Source organism: Pseudonaja textilis, chromosome 1, assembly GCF_049901715.1.
Source record: "Pseudonaja textilis isolate UNSWEBS1 chromosome 1, rPseTex1.2, whole genome shotgun sequence".
Classification (NCBI taxonomy): Eukaryota; Metazoa; Chordata; class Lepidosauria; order Squamata; family Elapidae; genus Pseudonaja; species Pseudonaja textilis.
The window spans coordinates 163,578,693-163,596,673 of NC_141990.1; the positions used below are offsets into that span (position 1 = coordinate 163,578,693).

General features: G+C 37.4%; 1 protein-coding gene across 4 annotated transcripts in view; it reads left to right on the plus strand.

Moving 5' to 3' along the window:
• Nucleotides 1–17,981, plus strand: part of ERBB4 (erb-b2 receptor tyrosine kinase 4) — a 918,585-nt gene that overhangs the window by 620,999 nt on the left and 279,605 nt on the right. For all 4 annotated transcript variants that reach the window (XM_087919620.1, XM_087919622.1, XM_087919619.1 and 1 more), the window contains exons 6-7: nt 467–585; nt 5,505–5,646. In XM_087919620.1, coding sequence (XP_087775746.1) covers nt 467–585; nt 5,505–5,646 — 261 coding nt within the window. The remainder of the gene's footprint in view (nt 1–466; nt 586–5,504; nt 5,647–17,981) is intronic.

A 17,981-nucleotide genomic window follows, 5' to 3' on the forward strand; every position in this document is an offset into this window, starting at 1 on the left:
TTAATTTTCTTTTGTATATAGTTTGTCACTTTTTTAAAAGAAAAAATCAGAACTAAAAGTTGGAAAATGTTGGTCCATTCCCCCAAGTGCCTGTATATTAGTGATTAGATTAGAAGATATTTAATACCTTCATTTCACCACCACCACTCTGTATGTAATATGGCAATGTATAATTAAGGTAAATAAATGCATTTCATTATCATTTTAATGAACTTCTCCATGAGCTCCAGTGCTAATGATAAGCAGTTTGATTACATCTCCATGTCTGCATTTTCTCCCACTTTACTTGAAAAGATATTTGCTTTAATGTTCACCTTTTTTTCTGCCAGGTCATCAACTAATTGGTATCTGTGGAAGAGCGCCTCAACAGTTCTCGTCACTTTGTGGTTTCTCAGTCCATTTGCAGCCTAGGCTATGTTTCCTGATTTCTCCTCTGATCTGTTTGCTCTCCTTCTGCCCTCTCTAGTAACAAAAGTGGTGTGTGCGGAGCAATGTGATGGCCGATGCTATGGACGTTCTGTCAGCGAATGTTGTCATCGAGAATGTGCCGGAGGTTGTTCCGGACCCAAAGACACTGACTGCTTTGTAGGTTTCAAAAGTCTTTCTTTCATACCACTTACTGCATACATTTACTCCAAGAAATTGGTAAACATGTTTTGGACTTTTATTATAGCGCATATAGAGTGTAAGTTATCCAGCAGAAATCTTAGCATTCATATTTTCTATTATGTTCCTGCTTCCTACCAACTTATTTCACCCATTAAAACATTTATAAGATTTTCAACTAGAGATTTGAAGTCATTGGTGAGAATTTCATCTTAAGTGAAACTTCTTTATTTACTTGCCTAAAATTAACAGGTTATAGATATGGGCAATTCATTTAGAACTTTGATTTTAAATGAAATATAATGCATATATCAGAAATAACTTCAATCATGTTTCCCTAAGAACAATCAATAACATTTTCTACCTAAGAAGACAACTTCCATTTCTTCCTTGGTGGTCTGTCTCCTATTTGAGGCAGCTTCTGATTTCAGTCCCAAGACACCAAGAGGAGTGCGCTGCTGTACTTATGTCCAAGCTCCAGTTGCTTGGGCTTATTAGGGCAGACATTGTGTCCATGGGGACAACAATCTTTTTCTCATTAGCCTGGTGGAATTGTGAAGAAAACATTCTCTTTTTCAGTCTTCACAAGGAAGTCCTCTGCTGTGAAAGGGAGGTATTAGGTATTGAGAAGTATAAGAAGTATGAAATCTATGAGAATCCTGCCATTTTATTTTATTGTTAGCCAAGTCTTCCTAAAATCCATTATATGTGTGAGTTTTTGAGTGAAGACCATATCCATTTTAATTTTATATCATTTTACCTACTATGGTCATTTTTATGGCTCTTAATAAGATGCAGATGCTTTAATTCCATTATTTCATTAAACATAAGTTTATATTTCATTGCAGGAGGTTTGCTTGCACAGGGAACATAAATATAATCACTAACACAATAATAATGGTTAAAATATTTTTTGACAACATTTGAAGTTGAAGAACCAGTTGAGTACATATTTGAGAAATTGGAATTAGGAACTGCTCAGATGAAGAAAATAATAGTTATTTAATTCCAGAGCTAAAGTTAAAAAGTGAGAAATCAAATTCAAAGCTGGATTTGTAGATATATATTTCAAGGTGGGGCTTGAATAGAAGAGCATAAATTGGGAGATAGTTTCAGAAGATGAGATTCAAGGCAGAATCTCTTTCTGCTCTAAAGAAAACTTATCTATAAACGAAAGCTGCCACTCACTGGCATCACTTTATCATGCAACTAGCTCAGTACCTGTGGTTCCGTACAAAACTATGTGGTTTGGCTTAGTTTTGGGGGAGGAAAATAAGGGGGAAAAATCTGCCTCTGCCTACCAGCACTCATCGGTATTCATCTGGCTAGCGTCATGTCACTACGTGAGAGAGTTGAGGGCTGTTTGGAAAGTGAAAAAGTATTTGCTGTGTGAGCAAGAAGGAGACAGCAAGAAGCTTGGGCGTGACTTAGCTTAACTGTTCTGTACTAAAACTGCTTGATGCTGTGAAACTAAAACTGAAACTCCTCTCCTCTGCTTGTGTTTTGCATTTGGAACAGATTATTTTTCAGGTGGGGAAGGGGAGTAGAACTCCTTAGTATCAGGGCGTGTTAATAATAATATATGAAATACCAATGCTCTGATGGTCATTTTGAAAAATCCTTTCTTAGTGAGCACCTAGAAGCCAAGAGGAATATGTGCGAAATTTCAAGTTTGTAGGCTTTATGATTCTGGAGATTTTGTGATGGTGCACAAGTGATATTTCACTTTTATATATATAGATTTCAACTCCTTGTGTCACTCTACCATCAAATATTTGATTAAAATCAGAAATGAGAAAACATAGAAGAATAAGTAATACAGGTGAAACTCAAAAAAATAGAATATCGTGCAAAAGTTCATTTATTTCAGTAATGCAACTTAAAAGGTGAACCTAATATATGAGATAGACTCATTACATGCAAAGCAAGATTGTTCAAGCCATGATTTGTCATAATTGAGATGATTATGGCTTACAGCTCATGAAAACCCAAATCCACAATCTCAGAAAATTAGAATATTGTGAACAGGTTCAATATTCTAGGCTCAAAGTGTCCCACTCTAATCAGCTAATTAAGCCATAACACCTGCAAAGGGTTCCTGAGCCTTTAAATGGTCTCTCAGTCTGGTTCAGTAGGAAGCACAATCATGGGAAAGACTGCTGACCTGACAGTTGTGCAGAAAACCATCATTGACACCCTCCATAAGGAGGGAAAGCCTCAAAAGGTAATTGCAAAAGAAGTTGGATGTTCCCAAAGTGCTGTATCAAAGCACATTAATAGAAAGTTATGTGGAAGGGAAAAGTGTGGACGAAAAAGGTGCACAAGCAGCAGGGATGACCGCAACCTGGAGAGGATTGTGAGGAAAAGGCCATTCAAAAGTGTTGGGGACTTTTACCAGGAGTGGACTGAGGCTGGAGTCAGTCCATCAAGAGTCACTATACACAGACGGATCCTGGACATGGGCTTCAAATGTCATATTCCTCTTGTCAAGCCGCTCCTGAACAACAAACAACCTCAGAAGCATCTTACCTGGGCTAAAGAAAAACAGAACTGGTCTGTTGCTCAGTGATCCAAAGTCCTCTTTTCTGATGAGAGCAACTTTTGCATCTCATTTGGAAACCAAGGACCCAGAGTCTGGAGGAAGAATGGAGAGGCACACACTGCAAGATGCTTGAAGTCCAGTGTGAAGTTTCCACAGTCTGTGTTGTTTTGGGGAGCCATGTCATCTGCTGGTGTTGGTCCACTGTGCTTCAGGGTGTCCAGGGTCAACGCAACCATCTACCAGGAGATTTTGGAGCACTTCATATTTCCTTCCGCAGACAAGCTTTATGGGGATGCTGACTTCATTTTCCAGCAGGACTTGACACCTGCCCACACTGCCAAAAGCACCAAAACCTGGTTCAATGAACGTGGGATTACTGTGCTTGAATAGCCAGCAAACTTGCCTGACCTGAAGTCCATAGGGAATTTATGGGGCATTGCCAAGAGAAAGATGAGAGACATGAGACCGAACAATGCAGAAGAGCTGAAGGCCGCTATTGAAGCATCCTGGTCTTCCATACCACCTCAGCAGTGCCACAGGCTGATAGCTTCCATGCCATGCCGCATTGAGGCGGTAATTGCTGCAAAAGGGACCCAAACCAAGTACTGAGTACAAATGCATGCTTATACTTTTCAGAGGTCCGATATTATTCTATGTACAATCCTTGTTTATTGATTGCATATAATATTCTAATTTTCGGAGATTGTGGATTGGGGGTTTCCATGAGTTATAAGCCATAATCATCTCAATTATAACCCATCACAGCTTGAACTATCTTGCTTTGCATGTAATGAGTCTATCTCATATGTTTCACCTTTTACGTTGCATTACTGAAATAAATGAACTTTTGCATGATATTCTAATTTTTCGAGTTTCACCTGTATGTCACTTTGGTTAGTGTAGCTAGGAATGGTGGTAGAATTTATCATCCTATCCCATATATAAAAAGGATGCATAGGTGGGCACACCTTGATTTCACCCTTACAAAGATTGCCTGACCAAAGAGAAAGAAAACCCTGTTACAATTTTGTAGCTTTCACTCTGCTACCCCAAATTGAATGAATTTGAATTTTGATGAAAGTACCTAAAATGGTGAACCAAAAAGAGTTGAGAAAGGACAGTTACCTTCCTTTGGCCAGCATGTGTTTATTTAAAGCTGCCCTTAAAGCGAAAACTTTGTGGTGAAAACATGAAAGTTAAATGGAGTAAGATACTAGGAAAAAAATGGCAGTTTATCAACTGGGTGTTGTAAAACATGTAAATATTAAGTGTAAAATTGTGCATGTTTTCTTTAGAAGAAAAAACTTTCAGGAACTAATTTAACATTGTTAACTCTGTAAAACGATCTGGTGGAAACTTAACCTTTTCCCAGTGATGGTTACCAGATTCTGCCTTTGTGTATGTACCTATTTTTTTTCAGGCCAGGAGAATACCAGTTATAGACATTGTATTTTCCATTGGGTTTGACCCATATAGCCCACCCTTATTCATGAACATTCAGGGATCTGAGTGAACAAGCTGAGTTTTTCTTGAACCCAAAATAGGCAGATTAATCTACAATGAACTTGAAACCATCCTATTCAATGACTTTTTTGTGTCTGTGGCCTGGAAAAGGCAACTAAACAGCACTTGATAACAGGTAAGAGATAAATCCTGACCTGTGCTGGAACCTTTATCTGCGATTCAGCTGAAGGGGCTGTCAGATACAAGTTCAACAAGATCTGGAAAGACAATAATTGATAAAAATGGAATTAATGGAAAGAAATAAGTGAATAATTAACAATATTTCAACACAATGAATTAAGAGATGTTCTAACACAGACTGCTTTCTTTGACCTATAATACTCTGTTGTGAAAATTGCTAGATAAGACACACATCTATCTTTTGCTGTGTGCTGGTAAGTATTCATTTATGTGAGCACTCTTCAAAGCAAAGAAATGTGTATTTCTGCAGTTTTACTGTTTCAGCAGATTTACTCACAAAGAGTTCTCACAAAGTACAGTGAGAAATGAAATTAAACTGAATGTAAATAGGTTTCCAGCTTTTTTGTGCTTTCCTTCGTCAGTTTGATATTTCGTCTTCCTAATTTAAGATGTCTTTCATCATAACATTTTTTTGCTTTTGTCCAGTGTTCACCCAAATGTCCATTTAAACAGAATTGGCATTTTCTTTTTGCATATTAAGTTGATAGAGGTATTGCTGTCTTCACTGCCTTCTTTATAAGTTCTTTCTATCTAGAGTTGCTAATAACCAAACAAGGTATTCCTACAGTTGTAGTCAGTTTGTACTTAACATAATGTCAATTCATTAATGCCAATGAAAACTCTGAGAACAGTGCTGTTTCTTCACTTTCAGGCTTGTATGAACTTTAATGACAGTGGTGCCTGTGTCACCCAATGCCCACAGACTTCAGTCTACAATCCTGCCACATTCCAGATGGAAACCAATCGAGATGGCAAATATACTTATGGTGCTTTTTGTGTTAAAAAGTGTCCACGTAAGTTACAGCAGGATTTTTTTTTCCTCAGTGAGACATCTTTATTATAAAATTCTTAAGAAATTATTGCAGCCAAGTTAAATATGAAATTGCAGTATTAATTCAAATTAATAGTTTTAATTTGAAAATTAGTTTTAAAACCAATGGTTTTATTTTGAATGTATATATTATTCTAAGAATAGCATTTTGGGAGAGTTAAAATAAGACCTTTTGCTTAAGAACTAAAACTGTCTTAAATATTATGGGTTTTATAATCAAAATGTCAGGTTACTTGCATCCCATAATGTACAAGAACAGCATGACAAAAGTCAGATTTGGAGAACTTCCTAACCTTTTAATTTTCCTTAAAGGGTTTCATTTTTGTTTTCCATAAAGTATAAGTTAAAATTATATTTATGTTTGCCCTTCTCTTGGAATTTTGAAGTGCGATCTGGGAATGTCAGTCATCACAAATTTATTACTATTCAAGAGTGCTCACAGTTTTGTGTTAGAATTGTGTACCCCATTCAAGGGTGGGCTGCTGGGGGTTCACAGGGGTTCAGGAGATCCTCTAGCTAAGATTCTGCACAGTTTGGAAAATCCCTAAATCCCATTCCTAGCTGGCCCTGCCTGCCCCACCCTGCCTCTCCCCTCCCAGGAGTCCCCATGCAGCCCATTTTGGATGCAAATAAGTGCAGGGTGCGCACAGAGGCTCAGTGAGGGTGAAAAATGGGCCTCCCGGAAGTTCAGGAAGGCTGGAAATGGACTGTTTCCAGTTTCCAGAGAGGCTCCAGAGCCCTGGGAGGCCATTTTTGCCCTCCCAGAGGCTCAAGGAAAGCCTCCAGAGCCGGGGGAGGGCAACAACGCCCCGCCACCATGATGCAGGAGGCAGACTAGGCCACGCCCACCCAGCAACTAGGCAGAGAACAAAAATTGCTAAAATTTTTGAAGCCCACCCCTGACCCCATTCAACATATTAAATACATTCTGGGATTGGTGTGCTCTGGGTATGCTGGGACTTTTCCATAGAAAACTTGCACTTGCGTCATAATAGGGATGAATCCCAGATCTTCTTTTGGTGTTAAGTCAAGACTTGGTCTCGGCCAGGAGACATGCATATGCTAGATCAGAATCATTTTGCCTCCTCAGGCATGACAAAAATCCCACCGAATGCAATGAGGTAGATCAGAAATGTACCTTGAGATATTTGTTTCAAAACCTGAAATAACAAAATCTCAGACAGGTCTCCAGAGAAATGCATCCAATCATTAGCCAAGCAAAAACATTTGAAGCTGAATGTGAGACATAGAGTATGGCTTTCAGAAACTTAGACTGAATGGCTTCTAAAGTAGGATCATCTGTAACATTAAATTTCTCACACAGGAGTTTTTTTCACCTTGACTTGAACTGTATTATCTATTGTGGTTGAGCAAATCTACTAATCTCCCACACCACAACCATGTTGCTTTTGCTCAGATATAGATGCAGTTAGTAACCCATGTATTACTACATTGCCCATTGTACCACCTATGATGCTGGCATTCATAAACTCAGTTATGATCAAGAAATTTTGATCCAGAAATTACAATCTTTCATCTGTAAAACTTAACTTGGGCAACCATCACAAAGATCCATGCAATAACTATGGCCTGTAGAAGCTGGCTGATATCCTATTCTCATTATTAATTGTTTCAGAGCTTTTGCTGTAATTGTTCTTGTGTGTTTTAAATTTTACATTTGTGTTTTATTGCTATTTCTGTATTTAAAATTCTATATTTTGTTTTGTTGATCTGAGAATTTAAATTGATTCTGAAACATATACTCTCAAAAATGTAGAATATGCTGAAAAGCCTCTTCCTGTTTAATTGTATTTATCTTACTACCTTTTTTTACTGGAAGAACTCATCTGGAATCTAAACACCCTTGTATATTAGATGCATGTGTAGAAATGTTAACATGTTCGGAAGTTCTACTTTAGTGAAGGGTGAAGCAATCTTTAAATTCCCATGTCCCACAGACTGCTTCTTATCATTTCAAGATGTCTCTTAACACCAGGATTGCATTTTAGTTTCTGAATGTTATGTTAAATGTAATATAATTTCTGAAACTTTCAATTTCATTTCTATTTCTTTTCAATTTCTGAAATGTTATATTAAATAAGGGCGAAAATCTGGAAATACTTTCAGCATCTATCAATGTGCTTCGGTTGTTACTATATTGCCACCAGAGCTTACACAAACCAAATTTAAATTCTGAATATATAAAAAGAATTATAATTTATAGGCAAAAATGGGCCATTTTAACACTGTAACCATTTTAATATTTCATCCTGTCCACAAAAAATTAAGCCCCTAATCCAGTTATGATGACAAGACAATCTCTAAATTTATTCTTAGAACTTCTAAAGCACAAGTGTCACACTGCTGGCCCATGGGCCAGATGCATCATATGCAGGCCATACCACTCCAACTCTACAAAGGGAACAAAAAACATTGTGAAATGTCATGCAATAGCAATGTGACTCCATGAGTTTGACACCCCTTTCTAAAGGAATAGAATATCTAACACACAGTCCACAAGTTACAACAGCAGTTGGGACCAGAATTTCTTTCACTAAACAATGCAGTCATGAAGCATAGTGTCACATGACCATATTGGTTAGTGATAGGCAGTCCTGATACTCCCATTGTTAATCAAATCCCCGCAGTCTTTAGGCAAGGATCAAGCCAATTCAAGCCATTTCCAGCTTGGTTCCTTGGTTCCTCCAGTCAGTAAAATAAGGGACTCCCTCCACTTCCAATCCCTCTCACCTGCCTTTCTCATAAGTGTGGGCAGGTTGCCAAGTGCCTATATTTTGATCATGTGCACACTATAACTTTGGGAACCAGTTATACCTACTATTGGGTTCAGCACCACTGTAGCTTTGAACAGCCTCTGAATGAATGGTTGTAACTTGAGAACTACCTGTATTCTGTTTCACATTTGCTGTACAGCCCACCCAAGATGTGGGACAACAAAAATCAGTCTAAATTCAAACTTCTCTCTGATGCCAGTCACTGATTTTAATCTGTCCACTGCCCGGAGTTTGATCCTGACCAGCTCAAGGTTGACTCAGCCTCTTATCCTTCCAAGGTCAGTGAAATGAGAGCCTGGATTGTTGTGGGCAATATGCTGACATTTGTAAACCACTCAGAGAGTGTTTAAAGCACTATGAAGCGACATATAATTCCAAGTGCTAATGCTATTGCAATGTTCCTCTCACTATCAGTGTATGTTACCAGATTGGTAAGTTCCCAAAGATAAATAGGCAGGGAGATAGATAGATATGCAGGAAGTGATTTTTGTGTGTATCACTCACCATTTTAAGTGTGATGCCTTCCTCTCCATCTAGAGCATTAAGCTACATTGGTATTGTAAATGAAGTTTGGTGGAGAATTTTGAATAGATGACAAAGTTAAAGACCAAATTCTACCTTAAAGGAATTAAACCTATCCCAATTTATCCCATTCACCTCTGGCTTTGGAGATGGAGATGCCAAGTGGAGCATAACCTTACAAAATGAGAACAGGTTTTGAATTACAGAAGCTTTCTTGTTTGATGCTGAGCTTTCTGCCCCTTTAACTAGAAGTGCAAATTTATCTCAGGATGATCTGTTGAGTGCTTGTCTGTTATGCAGCAGATACAATAACAAGGGGTGGGTAGGTAATGTTGGTTACTCTATTAGAATAAGTTGGAAAAATGAATTAGTGGGGACTGCACAGTGAGGGGTCAGCCTGACCAACCTATTCCTTTTTTTGCAAATCTCTGAAATACACACATTCCAGGGCTTTGCTACCAGGCATAATACATTAAAACCACTGATTTTTTTTCTTAAACTTCTAGCTTTCAGCCAAAAGCTATTACTTGCTTCTGTCACAGGCTAAGTATTTTTTTTTTAATCTGCTCTGAGGCAATTCCCCAAAGTGCGAATAGCCAGGTGATAATGGCCACCCTAGACTTGATAAAATGTGTCAGTGCAACTTTGATTAGGCTCAGGCCTCAAAGCTTTAAAAAAATGAAGATTTAGGGCAACCTTTCACAACCTTCTACAAGCAAAATATATCGGTGGGGGGAGAGGAAGGGAGTGGATGTTCTTCACAGTAGGAAGTTCCTAGGGTTGTACAATATGGGAACAGAGGAAAAGAGTCAGCTTTAAGGGGTGATAGGCATTGACTATGGTTGTGTTCAAGAACATTCAGAAACATCTTTTGGGCATCAAATCTGAAGCATGGCATATCCTTAATCTACTGTATACTACTAAAACACTCACTGTCATGACCTTTAATTGGATGAGTGGTATTTATTTATTTATTTTTATTTATTTTATTTATTTGTCAATTGTTTACGAGATAATAAGTAAAAGTGTATACATAATTATGGATACATGAAATGAGTACATATAAGAAAAATGAAAGAAAAATAAAAGAAACAATAGGACAGGGATGGTAGGCACGTTGGTGCGCTTATGCACGCCCCCTACAGACCTCTTAGGAAAGGGGTGAGGTCAATAGTAGACAGTCTAAGGTTAAAGTTTTTGGGGTTTGGGGAAGAAACTACAGAGTCGGGTAGAGTATTCCAGACATTGACCACTCTGTTGCTGAAGTCGTATTTCCTGCAATCAAGCTTGGTGCGGTTAACCTTGAGTTTGTATCTGTTGTGTGCTCTTGTGTTGTTATGGTTGAAGCTGAAGTATTCATTGACAGGTAGGACATTGCAATGTATGATTTTATATACCATGCTTAAATCAGACCGAAGACGGCGTAATTCAAGGTTTTCTAGTTCTAGAATTTCAAGTCTGGTGGCATAAGGTATTCTACAACGAGTAGAGGAGTGGAGAACTCTTCTTGTGAAATATTTCTGGACTTTCTCAATTGTGCTAATATCAGATACGTAATGTGGGTTCCAGACTGATGAGCTGTATTCGAGTATTGGTCTAGCAAATGTTTTGTATGCTCTAGTTAGTAGTGTGATATTACCAGAGAAAAAGCTACGTAGGATTAGGTTAACAACTCTTAATGCCTTTTTGGCTATGTAGTTGCAGTGGGCACTAGCACTTAGATCATTAGAGGTGAGTATTCCAAGGTCCTTTACAGAGCTTGGATCATCAACAAGATCTTGACTATTCAGCTTGTATTTTATTTTCGGATTTTTTTTGCCAATATGTAAGACAGAGCATTTATTTGTTGAGATTTGAAGTTGCCATTTGTTTGATCATTCTGATACACAGTCAAGATCTTTTTGAAGGGTAGCAGTATTGTCTGTGGTATTGAACAGCTTTACATCATCAGCGAAAAGAACGCAGTTGCTCTTAATATGATCACAGAGGTCATTTATGTAGAGTATGAAGAGAGTTGGTCCTAGAACACTGCCTTGGGGGACACCACTATTGACAGATACAGAATTTGATAGGACACTCCCAATTTTGACCATTTGTTGTCTGTTTGACAGGAATGCTTCTATCCAGTTATGCAGTTGTCCAGAGATACCATAGGATTTTATTTTTAGTAGTAGTTTGTCATGTACCACTGAATCAAAGGCTTTACAGAAGTCTATGTAGATTGCATCTATTGTTTTGCCCTGATCAAGTTGTGTAGTCCATATGTTTTTGCAGTGTAAGAGTTGCAGATTACAGGATAGTTTTTTTCTGAAACCAAATTGTTTATTGGAGAGTAGGTTGTTTGTCTCTAAGTGGAGGATGATGGATTGGTTAATAATTGATTCCATGACTTTACAGGTGACGCAGCATAAGGAGATTGGTCTGTAATTTTCAACTAGGCAAGGGTCTCCCTTTTTGAAGATGGGGATGACTATGGCTTGTGACCATAGGTTAGGCAAGGAACTGGTCCTGAAAGATTTTTCAAAGATTATGCTTAGAGGTTTGGCTATGGCAGTGGATAACTTTTTAAGAAATAGGCACATATTCCATCCGGTCCAATAGATAGGGATGGTTTTAGATTGCGTAGTGCTTTTTCAACATTGTCTTCTGTAAAATCGATATGTATTAGATCACTGTAGTTATCTGTGGTTCGGCTAGGAAATGCTGGGCATGATCCATTGCTGTTTACAAATACTGAGCCAAAAATGTGTTAAAGATGTTGGCTTTAATGGTGTTGTCGTTGCAGTCTTTACCATTAGGTCCTATCAGGGGTGGGATGGACCTTGAATCTTTTAGTTTGTTGTTTACAAAATTGTAAAAAGCATTGGTGGAATTGGTGCTTAGAAGGTTTTCCTCTTGTTTAATGTGATAATTGGTGCATTCGGTCTTTATTTGGTGGCATAAATTTTTGTATCGGCTTTTGAAATTGGCAACGTGACCAGATTTGTTTTTCCGCCAGAGTGATCTCTTTTGGATTGAAGTTTCCTTATTGTTATGGGCAATCTGTTTTTTTGTTTTGTTTTGGGAGTAGTTGTTGGTACATATAGTTTGATGACTCTTTTGACTTCAAGTAAAAATATGTTGTAATGGTCTTCAACAGTATTGCATCCAGTGAATAGAGATTGCCAATCAAGGGATGAGAGATCACTGTCTATAAGATCATAGTTGCCTTTTTTGAAATTATAATTGGGGATCACATCATTGTGGTGGTTTTTGTGTGAACGTATGTTGAGACAAAAGTCAATCATATTGTGGTCACTGCTGGAAAAGGGTTCTTTAGTTTGTATTCCGTAAATTAAATTCAAACTATTGCAGAAGATGAGATCGAGGCAGTTGTTTAGTCTAGTGTTGTTGGATACTAGTTGTTCCAGTCCCAGATTTGTAACAGCATTGTAAAAGGTTGCATGTATGGTTTCAGTTGTACATTCATTTAGGGTCCAGTCAATATGAGGCAGATTGAAATCACCAAGAAAGATAAAAGGGTATGGGCAGGATGCTGCCCATGTTAGTAGTGTATTTAGCTTGTTTACATGTTCGATGTCATAATCAGGTGCTCTGTAACATAGTAAGAATCGAATTGTGATATTTAAGGATAGTTCACAGATAATGGTCTCAGGAAGAGCAAGCTCCTGGGTAACTTGGATATTTTTTAGATGTAAGGACTTTTTGTAGAAGATAGCAATACCACCTCCTCTACGAATTTCACGATCTGATCGGTAAACATGATAGTCTCTTACTGTGGTAATGGAGTCGGGGAGAGATGCATTGAGCCATGTTTCACAGACAAATATAATGTCGAATTTAGCCATATTTAGAAGGAGGAAAAATTCAGGTATTTTATTTACAAGGCTTCTTGCATTGAGTAGCTTGCATTTAAGGCCAGCAGTAGTTGGAATTGAGGTAGTTAGGGGCGTGCGTGCCTAGTCTTGGGTGATGGTATATCATAGGCTAACAATTTTTGAACCAGGGTAGCTCAAACTTACAAAATGGGGTCAAAATCTGGGACCCATGACACTTGAGGGAATAAATTTTGGGGAAGTAGTGGTTGTGCTATTGGCCACTGCTGAGCTGCTGTTGCAGTCACATGGGATTCCATGACCCATACAGCATCTTGTACACAAGCCCAAACATTCTCCCTGTGTGGGCTCCCTGTGTGCCTTTCCTGATCCACACATCCCTTCCCAACCCAAGTGGCACTTCTAATACACCTTCACGTTCTGTACCTCATTCGCATTCCCATTCCCATGCACCCCTTCAATCTTTCCCTCATCTGGCAGCAGTCACTTTCAAGTTTTTGCTGGCTTCTCCACAGATTCTCTCTCTCTTCAAACTTCCCACATAGGATGTAAATGGAGAAGCTGGAAAGATTTGGAGGGAGGGAGGGAGGGAGAAAAAAGGAAGGAAGGAAAATTTCTGAGGCTCCCTGCCAGCTTCATACAAAGAAATTCAACATGGCCATTCAGTTTCTCTGATAATGGTAAAGAAATACCTCTGAAATGATGATCCACCGGGGGCAGGGTGCCTGGTACAGCGGTCGCCAACTGGTAGGCCATGGCCCACTGGTGGGCCGTGAGAAAATTTTGGTGGCCCGCAGAGAAATCTCACCCCCCCAAAGCAATTAATCCAGGCTGCATAGAAACACAAGGCTGCTCAGCCCACATGGCCCGCGGGAACCCTCCCCGCCCTCTCACTCCTTACCCGGCAAACTTGTCTGCTAAGTTGCTATTTTTCCTTTTTCCGACCATCATCTGTTCTGCTTTGCTGGGAGATTTACATTAGCTAGGAAGCAGGAAATGGTTGGATTTCTTGCTTTCTAGCTAAGCACAGCCGAAACTCCCTTAGGACTGAAGGTTTGCTTGCAAGCAAATTCAGTGCAGACTCACGGCAAGCAAATTTGAAAGACTGAGCTAGCTGATGACAGATAGATAGATCACTGAATGATTCTGTGAGCAACTCAATCTGCCTGCTTTGCCTGATTTTGGATGATTTTTTTTTTAAAAAATAAAAAATTCAATATTTATATACATGGTGTGTTGTGAGTTAATTTTGTGAGTTTGCTTGCAAACAAATTTTATGTGACAGACTGAGCTAGCCAATGGCAGATAGATAGATTTCTGAATGAATCTGTGATTCTGTGAGCAATTCAATCTGCCTGCCTGCTTTGCCTGATTTTGGGTAAAAGTTGCTCTTTTTTTATAAAAAAAATCAGTATTTATATAAATATTTATATTTACATACAAGCCATGCCCAGCCAATCATACGACCACCAAGCCACACCCACAAATTAGGCCATGCCCACAAAACCAGTTAGTGGTCCCTTGGATCTAAAATTATGAGTTTGGTGGTCCCTGAGGTCCAAAAGGTTGGCGACCTCCTGGTCTAGTATATAATACAATAATAAATTGATTATTCAGCTGTCGGGAGATGAACTTGGTTCATGTTTGCAGCTAATCTACAACAGTTTAATCTTTCATTGTTTTTAAAGAAGTTCAGCAAGCTGCCTGCTGGGCTAAAAATTTCAGGGCTGTCCTATTATATGGCTTTCCTATTAAGGACACGTGGAACCTAAGAAAGCCTGTTTGTTACATGATCCACTTGCCCAAGTAGTTTTTATGTGCAGTAAATTTTAAAAAGCATTTTAAAGAAGAAAATTATTCATAACATTGGATGAAATTATTTCATAAAGCAAAACTGACTATAAGGCAAAATAGTTAAAATATCCTGGATTCCCTCTAAATTTGGCTGGGGAATTTGATGATTAGCTAGTCTTCACTTAAGGCAAATGTTTACTCTACTGTGATTTCTCCTCAGATAAATTGTGATCTTCTATTCCAGGGGAAAATCCAGAATGAATACTTTAAAAAAAATTTAAATAGCCATTTTGCCATCACAGTCTTTGGGATAATTTCATATTTTACTGTTGTCATTAAAGAATAACAAACAAACAATATCTTTCAACGACTGGTGGGTTGTTGTTTTTTGAAAGTCAGGTACCAGCCAGGAACCTAAGAATTATCCAAATAATACGGATAAATATAACAAGTAGCCAACAAGATGTTTTAAATAAATCTATAGTTGATATGATTCAAATATTTAATTCTTTGAAAAATATGTTTCATCGATATGTTATTTCACCTAATGTGTCAATAATTATGGGAATAGCTTTCCATTATCTGTTACAAAAATATAATATACAAAAATAAAATATTTTTTTTCATAATCAACCCAATTTGATTATTAGTTTTCCAAATATAGTTATCCATATTTTGTAATTATTATCAAATTATTTTTTAATTTAACTACCCCTTTTCAATTATTGTTGTGTTGTTACAATAGTTTTCTCATAAAATCTCATAAACTCTTACATCATTTTTAACAATCTTTTCAATTATGTAATTATAACCCATTGGGGAAACTTGAAAATTGAAATTTTGGCACAGATGCCGGTGCATCATAGTTAACCTGTCATGATGTTTATAGATAATTTTGTTGCATCGAGTGACTGATCACATAATCTAGAGTTTCATCTCTTTTTTTACAAAAAAAGTGTTTCCTTCTCCTTTAAGCATGTTAAATCCTTGATTTAATTCCATGTTTATAATGTTAGTTTTTAAGCTGAAAAATTAATACTTGTGTTTCCTTCTTGACCATGCCGTTTTGTAACATTGCTGTCTTACCCATTTTATTTTAAACTTTTTTTTTTAAAGATACTGACTATGAAGTGGTTTCTAAATGGTTTTCTAGTAATTCAGTTTTACAGGAGGAATGGTAGTCTCTGAGCTTGATGGTTTTCTTGCAGATGTTTCATTACCAAACTAGGTAACATCATCAGAACTAGAAGAGAGAGGAGTTTGCTCTTATTTTAATATACTAGTGGCTTACCATGTCAGTGTTGATCAGTTGCTTTACAAAAAGTATTTTGATTGGTGCCAGGTCTCTACAGCCTCAGGCACAGAAGGGCTATTCTGCGCAGTTCACACCCCTTGCTTGCTGGATCTCAAGCAAAGCAAAGCTCACATTTTGTAATTAACTCCTGTGCCCCACTTTGGCTGGCAGAGTGCTTCAGGAGACTGAGTGCTGTCGTGCCCAGTGGCCATGCCCACCCTGGCCATGCTCACCCAGCCCTACCCACCCAGCCAGTCATTAGGGCAGAGAACCGGTTGTTAAATTATTTGAATCCTGCCACTGCAATTAGCAGCTTGAAAAGCATGTGATTGGCATAATTGCTATAGTTGCTTCCATCTATGCCATTGTTTCTGTCTTTTATTATTAAAATGTTCTACCAGTTGTCATATATTAATTAATGTTTCCACTTTTTAATATTTCACTAATGATAATATTAGGGTCATCAGAAATTAGAGCCAAAGTTACTGTATTTCTTCTCTTTCTTTTACGGAGAAGTTTTTAACTTTTTTTGCTTACTTTGAATCATTCCTGATGTAATAAATATGTCGTTCATTTTCATTGAACCAACATTCTTCTTAATCTCTTTTCTCCAAGCTGCATTTTTATTATGGTCTTATGGGTTATTTTGGATGGCACTCCAAAATGTTAATGTTTCATCTTTATAAGAACAAACATCTATCTTTGTAATATTTCATCATAATGTTTTATAAAACAACTGCTCATTGTTTGAAACTGCCGATTTTGTTGAAGTTGATTTAATCTAGCTTCATATCAATTGTATTTGAAATAGCTGTCACTCATTTTAATTCATTTTACTGCTAAGATTATATCTTTTTTGTAAATGTTCCTTCATATTATTGTTTTTCAATTTTGGTTTCCTTCAAATTCTTCTGATTGTTGATATCAGTTCAAAGTTTATTGAACTTTCCAAGTGATTGATTTTGATACTTTTTTACAACATTTTATGCTAACTCTCATGTTGTTATAACTATAGCTGTTGTGCTATCAATTAATTAACTAGGATCAGTCAGCGTTTGTACTGATATGCTTTACTACTAAATTTGTGAATTTTGATATTACTATCAAATTTGTGAATTTTGATATTTCTTTTCTACTCATATTTTTCCATGGTGGAAGCCTTTTCCTATAGCACAAGTTTTGAAAAACAATATGTAAAGGCTTACATCATTGTAATAGAAAATTATGTTCAGTATATTTTTCCTTTTAGTTAAAAGCTAGCGCTCAACATTATTTTCCTCAATATTTTCATTCCTTTTATCAGCATTGTAATAGGTGTTGAATGCTAATAAAAATTGATGGGATTTTATTTGATTTCTTTGATGATGAAATAACTTTTATTTGTGTTGTTGTTACCAATATTATTAGAATTTTCAGATAGTTTTCCAGATCTTGCAGTTCAGTATCTGTAAAAGCTTTCATTGAAGAAATTTTCATTGCTCCCTTAATGACTGTACATGGATTTCTAAATCCAGGTATTAAAGGTTCCAAATATCAAACATCATCTTTAAAATCCCCTAGTTGTAGGGTTTTAGTTTACTTTACTTTACTGTCATTGCACCTTGTACAACAAAATCAAACACCATCTTCAGTGCACATCATGACCATGACCATGAAAATAAACACAAACACACATCCTTCACCCTTCACACATTGAACCGGAAACCCCCAACTAACACTGCACTATACAGCAGAATTCAAAAGAGCTACTGCCCTGGGATAGAAGCTGTTTTTCAGCCTATTTGTCCTTGTTTTTATTATTCTGTATCATTTGCCAGATGGTAATAGTTCAAAAAAAGGGTTCCCAGGATGAGATGGATCTTTGAGAATGTTTTGAACTTTCTTAAGGCAGCAGAAGTTATAAAGTTCTTCCAAAGAGGGGAAAAGGCAACCAATGATATTTTGGGCAATGACATGAACCCTCTGGAGTGCTTTCCTATCTGCCACTGTGCAATTGACAAACCATACAGAGGTGCAGTATGTTAAAATGCTCTCTATGGTGCTGTGGTAAAAGGTC